General features: G+C 40.7%; 1 protein-coding gene across 1 annotated transcript; it reads left to right on the plus strand.

The window, feature by feature from the left end:
- The first annotated feature begins 6,628 nt into the window (after positions 1-6,628).
- On the plus strand, positions 6,629-9,803 carry LOC117737922 (melanin-concentrating hormone receptor 2). Its single transcript, XM_034544170.1, has 2 exons — positions 6,629-7,026; positions 9,164-9,803. Exons 1-2 carry the CDS (start codon positions 6,629-6,631, stop codon positions 9,801-9,803), a joined length of 1,038 nt encoding a protein of 345 aa, XP_034400061.1.
- The last annotated feature ends 627 nt before the right edge of the window (positions 9,804-10,430 follow it).

Genomic DNA, 10,430 nt, shown 5'->3' on the forward strand with positions numbered 1-10,430 from the left:
AAAGGAAATGCGGTGACGGAAATGCATACACAATATATGAGCGCACGTATTCATACGTGACTGTGCACACTGTGTGCCACACAGTCTTGCTGGAGATGTGTGGCTTTCTATTTGTGCACATGAATAATTTGGGCAGTCAACCAAGTGAAAATAAACGTGTATATACCAAGAGAGCTCTGTTATCCCATCATCCTTGAAGTGACACAAAAAAAGTCAATGAAAAACACACACACCGGTGTGTTTAGGTTTTCTTGTTTGCGTGCACCTTTGACACCCAGTGACAGAACATCCTCTTTACCATGAAAACACTTCTCACTAAATACTCCCTGCACAGATGGAACCGGCACAAGAACTGTAAAATACATGAAGCAGCTCTAAGCCGCCCTTTCCTTCTTTACCTGAGCTGAGCAACAGCATGTTCTCTCTCCCTATAAAGAAAGAAACTAGAAAATCAGTGCAAACTCCTTAATGCTGTCAAATAACTTCCTGTCACAAGCAATTACGTGTACTCTTCAGTATTTTAACCATTTTGACATTTTGAGATAGACTTTTTCAAAATGTTTGACATTTACGCCTCGTTGAATCACCACTGGAATAAAGCAAAACAGGTAGCGCCTTTTGGGTCTCGGGGGGAAATTGGATTTAGTCATTTAAAGGATTAGTTAGGAATTTTAGGAAATAAACGTGATCAATCTCTGGCTGAGAGTTGGGTTTCAAGATCGATAACCCTCTTGCGTCTGTACGTTAAATATGTAGCTTGAGCCAACAGATGGTTAGAAAATGTGAAGCTTTTGGTAAGATAACGTGACAGCACTAATTAGCAGGTATTGGTGTTTGTGCTCACCATACCTGGAGTGTTTGCTCATTATACTAAACAGACAGGAGTCAGCTGGTCATTTTTTTCTGGTAAAGGTCAATTTAAAAAAGCCTGTTTTTCACAAGCAGAAATTTATATTGCAGTTTTAAACACAGATTACAGATTGCCAACTAGCTAGCGGGACTCGCCTCCACGAGGCTCGCTCATCCCCAGCTCCACCCTCTCATCCAAATATGCTAGCTAGTGACACCCAGGGCCCCCCCACTTTGAGCTTCACTTTGGCTCTTCAGAAACCTCAACGTTGAGGTATTTTCATCTGAATTTTATACCTTTTTTGCATCATTTTCCACATAGAAACTTCATAGGAAAGATGGTGATGATGCACACATGTCCATAAATCTCTACAGTCTATGATCCTTTCTTCCAATTACAAATATGTACATCTCTATACCTATACTTAGTTAATGTACATTAGGAGATCTGTGCCCGAAAACTAATTACTGACAGGAACAGCACTTAAACATGTTGCTGATGGCACTGTTTTTATATGCAGATAAAAGAAATCGGTCACTGAACCACTGCTTTGTGAATAGTTATCACAAAGCAGTGAATTGTAATAACATCATCATCACAAAGAATAAAGCCAGTATTCCCTCTCCACGTGCTGATCACTTGAATGGTTGTGTGTTGATGACTGTTCTTATTGTATCTGCTCCGGTTGTCTGTTTTTACTCCTCCGATGCTGCCATACTGTGGGCTTCATGTGATCTGTTCCAGCTTTTATGAGCCGCCTCCAGCTTGTGCCGTAAGCACATTATCTCATTGATGAGGACTATGATATAGTAGGTGGTTACAATTAAGTAGTCCAGGACTTCACTGTCAAGAAGTCACTAACCCATATTTAAGATGGCTTTTAAAATCTTTTCAAGCTAGAGTTAACTATTCCCAATTAATACCCACTTGGGATTCATTTATAACCTGAATTGGCCATAAAAGGCGATACACTTGAACAAGCAGTCGTGTTTATTCCTCACTTGATCCCGGTTGGGGTTTTATTGACCGCTTGTGCTCTTTTTCAGCAATGTCCTGCTTCACATTCACGCAGGTGTGCACCTGCACACTCAGGAGCTGACCAGGGCGAGCACCGTTCTCCACTGAGCAGATGGGGGGTACGACCCTACGAGCCCAGCACTCGCAGCGGCAGCTGTTTAAGGAAAGGACCGACCTCAGGAGATTTGTTGCAGCCACAAGGCCAAATCTTCAAGCTTTGGGTAACCAAAGCACACTGCAGTTCATACTAGTGCCAACAGGGCCAGTTGCAAAGACTTCAGGTTTGTCTTTGCACTCGTACAAAACCAAACATTTGCAATTGTGGTTATTTATATTATTATTTATTTATTTATAATGTTTTATCTACATACTTTAGCTGTGAATACCCAATTCATGTGTTAGGATTGGAGGTTTAGGCAGCTGTTGGTAGGCAGGCAGGAATACAGGTCTTTGTCGACAAGCACATTCAGAGTTAGAGTTCAGGTTGTTAAATCCAGATGACAATGCACGTGGCAACTAGGTTGAACTGGCGAAAAGAAACAAAGGAACTGGGCTTGTATTTGAGGAAGTCTGGTGAAAAGGTACGAGGGCATCTATGGCAATACATAGTTTTGAGGACGTGGGAGAAGTGTCTGAAGAGGGACACGGAGAGGCAGAGTGAGACGTATGAGTGCCTTCTAACAAATAACGTGACGCATGGGTGGATCTGGAGCAATGTATTTCTTTGAAGAAAAACTAAATGTTAAAATAACACACACACACCTAATATATATATATATATATATATATATATATATATATATATATATATATATATATATATATATATATATATATATATATATATATATATATATATATATATATATATATAGCAGGTTCAGGTTACTTTATTTGTACCCGTAGGTAGACTTGTTTCTCAGTGGAAAAAGAGGCATTCATCTCGACACACATTACAATCTACACAGACAACAAGACAGACATGATGCTAAAAGTACACAAAGCCACAAATCAGTGCACTGTTATTATTCCAATGTGTTCACCTGAATAATGGCTGCGGGAACAAAGCTGTTTTTATACCGCTTTGTTCTACACCGTGGTTCTAAATACCTCCGTCGAGAAGGAACAAAGAAGAAGCTGAAGCTCCCTGTGCAACGGGTGGGAGTCGTCCTTTAAGATGGGGCCGGCTATCTGTTGTAACTGTGTGGTGTTCAGGGACTCTGGGCTCAGCTGTGCCTCACCAATCAGCCTGCTAGACCATTTCACAATCTGATGTAGAGAGATTCTGTTCTTTAAAGACAGGCCTCCAAAACCATGACACCAAAGAAAAAGATACAATTGATTCAATAAAAGCACGATAAAATAAAGTCATCATGGTTTTGTCAATGTGGAAATGGACAGTTTCCACAAACAAAACAAATACTGGCGCCCCTTTTTGCACACGGCTTCACAGTTTGCATCAAAATTCAGTTTTGGGTCAATAATTGTGCCAAGATATTTGTAGGATTTCCCACATTCCATGTTTCTAAAATCAATTATCATGTCTTAGGGACACGGAGAGGTGACGTATGAGCACCTTCTAACAAATAATGTGACACATCGATGGATCTGGAGTAATGTATTTCTTTGAAGAAAAACTAAATGTTAAAATAACCTATATATATATATATATATATGTGTGTGTGTGTGTCTGTGTTTGTGTGTGTGTGTGTGTGTGTGTGTTAGTAGGAATAATAGCCACGGGGAACCTTTTAAGCTAGTTTTGGGTCGTTATAGGTTAAATCTTGACTTAAGCATTTTGTGCAATTATGTCACATTTACCAGACAGATAGCTGTGGAGGCTGTAAGCCTTTAATATGTGTAAATCTGACAGGCTGAATGTGATGCACACCAGAGAAGGTATAATCAGCAGTTAATGGAATCAAACATTTCAGTCCCTTTTGTGGAGGAGTGTTGCATCATTATTCCGACAACATCATTATATACCTCGCTGAGAAATTAACCTTTTCTTGGATGAACACGCAGTCACTCATCCTGACTTTTAAACTGACATAATGATTCAACCCCCTCGCCTCCTTTAAAGGGGTCATTTAAAATCATTCAGTTTTTTTCTTTTCACAGCAACAGCATCCAAAACTCACAATAGTTTGAGGATGGCACCAGCACCAACTGAACAATATAATAATTTGTGTTGAGAAATGCTCGTGACCCTGTGAGGATGCACTTATCGGCACAGCAGTGCTTTGAGGTAAATAACAACATCTGTGTTAACATGGTATAGCAAGTATAATGTAGGATGCTCGCCACTTTAGTTTAGCATTTAAGTATGCTAACAAATTAGCACGAAACACAAAGAAAAACACAGGCTGATAGGCGTGGCCTTAACGTTGGAGGTATTTGGTCACAAAACAAAATATTGGACAAATTAAAATGATGACCTGATGGTGGCTCTAGATGAAAAGTCAGAGTATCACCAAAAGTAATTGAAATACACCGTCTGGGAACCATACATGTCCAAAATCTTGAACCCATTCATCAAGTAGATGTTGAGACATTTCACAGAATGTGTGAAAACTCTGATCTGACGCTACTTCATCCTGAGGGGTCGTACAGAGCTGATGACAAATACCATGCAGCACTTAAAAAGACAAAACACACCCAAGAGCCCTTTAGCAAAGCAGATGACGTCCATCCTGGATCCTCGAGTTGAAAGGTCTCTGAAAAGTCAAAACAACTGGAACAAACGGTTTTATGCTCACATTCATGCTGACGTTTTGACACCCTTTTTTGACTTTTGATACACATTGACACACTGGATAACTCCTCTGGCTAAGGGGAATTTATAGTCACAGATTTAAATTGAAGAGATCAACATAATATAATTAGAAATAATAAAGTGCATTCAATTAGGGGGGGGGGGGGGGGGGGGGGTCCGTAACTGACAGCTGAGTTCATATAGCTCATTGGAGCAGGTCTGCCACTCTAGGTGTATTATAAACCTGAGTTAAAATAATTACATTATGCACTTTGAAAGAAAGCATCATGGGTTTTCCAACTTAGGAAAGCTCACGTGTATCAGTGACCTGTGGCCGGATCCTAGCCGAGGCCTCACAGTGCTGGATCACACTGTGGCTCAGTTACTGTCCTTTAAAGCTCGTTCCCAATGATGTCAGAACAAAGCTCCAAAGAAAAGAAAAATGTTAGTATAAGGATGGCTATGTCAGGACTCAGCCAGCCGGACTCCCTCCTCAGCCCGTTCACACAGTGACACCCGGTACCTCAGAGCGCTGCCAGGGAGCTACGGGCTTGGAGGCGGGGACAAGCCAGGGGCGCTCCAACTCACACCTGAAGCCACTCAGCTCGTCCCACGGCTGCAGCTCGTCAGCTCGTTGTATTCGGGGGGATAAAGATCAGGACTGTCTGTGTTGACGTTGCGAGTTCGTGCCATGATGTCCGTGGACTTTCCTCCTTGTGTCGTCACTGAACTTTCCCTCGTGTCTTTGCTGACTTTTTTTGTGTGGAGTATTTTCTTGGATTTTTTGGGGTTTGATGTTCGATCACCCGTGGACTAAGGGGACACTTTGAGTTTTTTGTGTTTCTTTTCTAAGCGACTTGTTGTGCTCAATAAACTACGCCGTGTGTTCGGCTAGAACTAAACCTTGCTGTTGTCGTGCGCTTGGGGTCAGAGACAAACCATAACAGGCTATTCAATGTTAATTACCGTCCTGTGTTTCAAACTTGTGGGCCTGTAACATACTGTGATTCCAGACTCAAAGCTACAATACCAGGGAAGCGTGACCATGTTTGGATAGACTAATAGATTCATTTTATTCATGGTGAAGATAATTAAGTTATTGGTTTTCCATACAAGTTTAATGTGTCTGTATGGTAATATCCAACTTTGAAAATTGACAATAAATATTATTGAAATGTTGTTGACATATGGTACAGGACACAATGTAGACATTATGAGGTTGGGAATCGGACCTTTGCTGGGAGAATTTTAATTGAATGTCCATACAAAAAAGGAAAGTTTAAAAGCTGTCCGGAAATGTGCTGTGGAGTTGAAATGCAAAAAGCAACACACATCTCCTTTTGTGTCATATTAGTTGGACCAGGTGTCTTAATTGTAATATATTCTTTCTCTTATGGGTCCCTGTTTTATCTTCCTCCTCTAACTCTTTAATAATTCACTCACCATTTTTGTATCTTAAAGTTTAAACATGAAAGCCGTTGTCATCCAGGCCTGTGTATTTACCACACTGCAGAAATAACACTTATCAAAGTATACAAGATGCCAACGGCTGGAGAAACGGCCTGACAGTGCATCACTAAAGAGTTCACTCTGCTCCCTAATTTACACGTGTTGTCGGAGGCGTAAAGCAAACCAAGACTTCTGGCCTTTAAAGTGCCTTCTTTTCATTTGCTTGTTTTGACATAACAGCGATTTATACTTTTATGGGAGGGAACTAGTGTCCCCCGAGGCGCACTCTGTGTTTGGTAAAGCGCACGTCGGATGCGCGCAGGAAACGCTCTGCCTCCCGAGATAAAGATGTTCCAGGGAGCAGTCAGCCTTGATTAGATTTCACGTGTTCCTGTTTTAAATCATATCGTCTTTGTTCGGGGGTATCCACGGACGAACTCAAGGAGAGGATACGTGTACTCTTGGAGAGTTGGCTGCCCAAGTTTGGAGACCGGACGCACGGTGCGCGCGCGTTAAACTACAACAGCACTGAGGCGATTATTAAGAGGGGTTTGAAGATGATCAACATTTCTTGCAAAAACAACCAAACTGAAAACTGGACGGACTTGACATGTCTGAATTCAACTCCCTCGTCGTACAACTACATCGACATCACCACGTTCATGCACATCTTCCCTTCAATTTACGGCATCCTGTGTTCAGTGGGAGTCATCGCCAACGGACTGGTCATCTACGCGGTGAAGACATGCAAGAAGAAAATGGTGTCAGACATCTACGTGATGAACTTGGCAATAGCCGACATGCTGTTCCTGCTTGTGATGCCCTTCAACATCCACCAGCTGGTCAGAGACAGGCAGTGGGCTTTCGGAAACTTTATGTGCAAAGCGGTTGTGGTGGTGGATGTCAGCAACCAGTTCACCACAGTGGGAATTGTTACTGTGTTGTGCATTGATCGGTAAGTGTTTAATCCAGCCGTAGCACAGGTGTGATGACTATTTTTGCCAATGTTGATTATAATAATTTCAGGAAGTGCTGGGGAGAAAATGTAAGAGCTAGTCAAAAGCATCAGAGTACCACACTTTGACAACAAAATACAGCATTTATATACATGCTTTACATACATATATAATACACGTTTGAATAATCATCATACTAATACAATGCACAAGTATTTCATTTACCCCTTTTATCAAGTGTATTTACAGGTGCTATCATTTAGAAAGAGCTTCACAGTCCATCTAAAAATATATCATTTGAGGAGGGTAATCTGTGCAATGTTCTCTATGAATGATGGATGTGCCATGTTTATGATCTGGACACATCGAGTACATTTAAATGAGCCTGGGTGCCAAGTGTTAGACTGATAAACATCTCCGTTTGATGGTAATCACCGGGGCAGGAGTTGCTCTCAGGGCTATCATGTCGCACACGTTCAGAAATAATATGCATAATGCGTTTCTCTAGGGCCACTGGAACAGCTAATTGTCTTATGATGGGCAGCACCACCTGCAGTGACAATTATATTTTTTCAGCAATACTAATTTGTATCCTTGACAACACAATGATTCAACACTATCCTTTCAAATAAAACAATGAATTATTAAGTTATAAAGGATTGCTGTGGCAAATACAAAATAAAAGAGATAAAAAAAGAAACTAAACCTCAAGCCCTTCAATATGAGTAATTGTAAAAAATAGTTAAAAGGAGATCAAACTAATTATAAACTCTGATGAAACAAACAAAAAACTATATTGCATGCCACCTCAAAAGAAATAACACGAAAATCAACATAATTATGGGGTTTACAATCTCAGCCATGGCTGATTTTCAGTGTTGTTATTAAGTAATTCAAAGAAATTGTGATTAGATTGTTCTGTTTGACAGCTGCAATGATACCCCTTGTCCCATACGATCAAAATAACATTTCTTAACAGTTTTCTGAGTTTAGGAGCAACGTATATCACAATGAAAAGTGTAACTTTATTATTACCAAGTTATATCTGTTAAAAACATGAATGTCCATCCATGACAACTCAAATTCTCCTCCTCCTTCTTAGCTGTTAGACACGTCCCAAACTGGCATTATGATCTTACTTCACAATCTTCTTTATTCTCCTGGTGGCACCAACAAAGACCGTGTTGTTTAAATCATCATCGGAAAACCTGATTTGTGCTTGTTCCACTTTAACTCAGGATGCTGTTTAATATTATTTCACTTACCGGTATATATCTTTATGTAGATATCAACATGTTCTTGTTTCCAAATCACAGCAGCTATGTAAAATAAAAGTATACAAATTTGTTGAGAAGCACCTTAATAGAAGGAAGTACATATACAATATATATATATATATATATATATATATATATATATATATATATATATATATATATATAAATGCAAGAGGTATTTCAATATTAAAAAGAGATACTTTGACTGTGGAGGCATTCAAAGTATCTCTTTGACTGCCCCCCCCCCAAATCCAATCACTTTTAATAAGCTTATGTTGCTGACCACAATACCAAACAAGTGATTCATAGTTTAAGATAGAGGATGTCTTGAAGAGAATTGCAAACAAAAGATAGATTCTTCATAGTTTACACGGCTGCTATAGCTAACCAGACCGGTCGGCTGAGTGCACAGAGTAACATGTACCACGTCGACAGCAACTGGAAATACGTATTTTGCTCCACTTATATGGCACTTAGTGTAAATGATGATGAAGTGGTCATTCGTTTCCTTTCAATGTACTAAAGATGGTCAGTTGTCTCGCTGAGCAGCTCCTCAAATTGAAACACAATAAAATGCAAAGATCCAAATGTACATGTGTTCCTTCTCTACCGCTGTCACCTTGTCTAACTGCCTTCAACACTCTACTGAGCACGTAATACATTGAGAGTGCATCTGTGACATGGTACCGGATTTCATCATTCCCCCTGTGCTTACTTTGACTCCCTGAACTTGTAAAGGATGAAAATGACCTCTAAAAGCAAAACTAAAGTTCTTCACATGCATTTCAGCAAAGCTGCTTTCGTCGTTCATTGTTTCTGACTACAGTTCAACTTTAAACAAGTGACCTCTTCTTCTTAGGTACATAGCTGTCGTTCACCCCACCTCAGACAGGAGGACCATCCAGTGGACCATCATCATCAACTTGCTGGTGTGGCTGGGCAGCTTCCTCCTCACAGTCCCCGTCATGCTGTACGCTAAGGTTGTGCGCAGACAGGAATTTGAGGTGTGCATGATGTACCTGGACGGGCCTGAGGACATGTACTGGTACACACTCTACCAGTCTATCCTGGGCTTCATCCTCCCCCTCATCATCATCAGCACCTTCTACTCACTCACCCTCTACCACGTCTTCAGCTCCATCCGTCGCGTCAAGCGGAAGCAGTCCTCTTGTGCTAAAAGAGCCACCAAGATGGTCCTAATGGTTATCGCCCTGTTCCTGATCTGCTGGTCGCCCTACCACGTCATTCAGGTGGTCAACCTGACCAACAACACCCCGACTATCGCATTCGTCTATGCCTACAACGTCAGTATCTGCCTCAGCTACTCCCACAGCTGCATCAACCCGCTTATGTTGCTCATTTTTGCCCAGAATTACCGGGAGCGTCTTTGCTCCAGGAACACTCAGCACAGCTCCCAGCACTCATCCAAGGCCACGGTGGTCAAAACGGATGGTTCCAATGGGACCAATGATCCCAACTACCGCTGTACTGTCATCTAAGCGAAGAGATGTCTTTTTATATGTAAATGTGTTTTGCTGGTCGCCCCCAAAGGAAGTAGTTTGATGAATGGTGTTGCCTCTGAAGTCATGCTCTGCAGCTTTTTCACATTTCAAATTGATACCATACAAAAAACAGTGTATGCTTGAGCAGAAGTAAGTAGTAGGTAAAGTACAAGTAAGGTCAAAGATGCAGTGTAACACCCACTCACTGTCACATAAAAAGATTATTATTAAAGCTGATCTTTATCTTTCTTTACTTATCCTTGCAGGATGAACCTCCATGTCACACACTTGCCTGATGACATGTGTAAACCTTCCCTCATGATCATAATAATAATTACATATCATTCATTATGGTGATATTATTATTGTTATCGTATTAAGATATGTGCTTATCAACCCGGTAATTTCCACTTCTTTGTTGTTGTTACACTAACTGTTGTTGTTGTTGTTGTTGTTGTTGTTTGTTATTTATTTATTCATACCTAATCATTTCCCAGATTCAAAAGATCTGGAATAATGTTCTCGTTAGTCTCCAATAGCATTCTTGGTATCTCTGGAAACAACACATTCCGAGGTTTCTAATGCACCTGAATGCACCTGAATGCACCTTGCATCGATACACAA

This window comes from Cyclopterus lumpus, chromosome 10 (assembly GCF_009769545.1).
Source record: "Cyclopterus lumpus isolate fCycLum1 chromosome 10, fCycLum1.pri, whole genome shotgun sequence".
Lineage (NCBI taxonomy): Eukaryota > Metazoa > Chordata > Actinopteri > Perciformes > Cyclopteridae > Cyclopterus > Cyclopterus lumpus.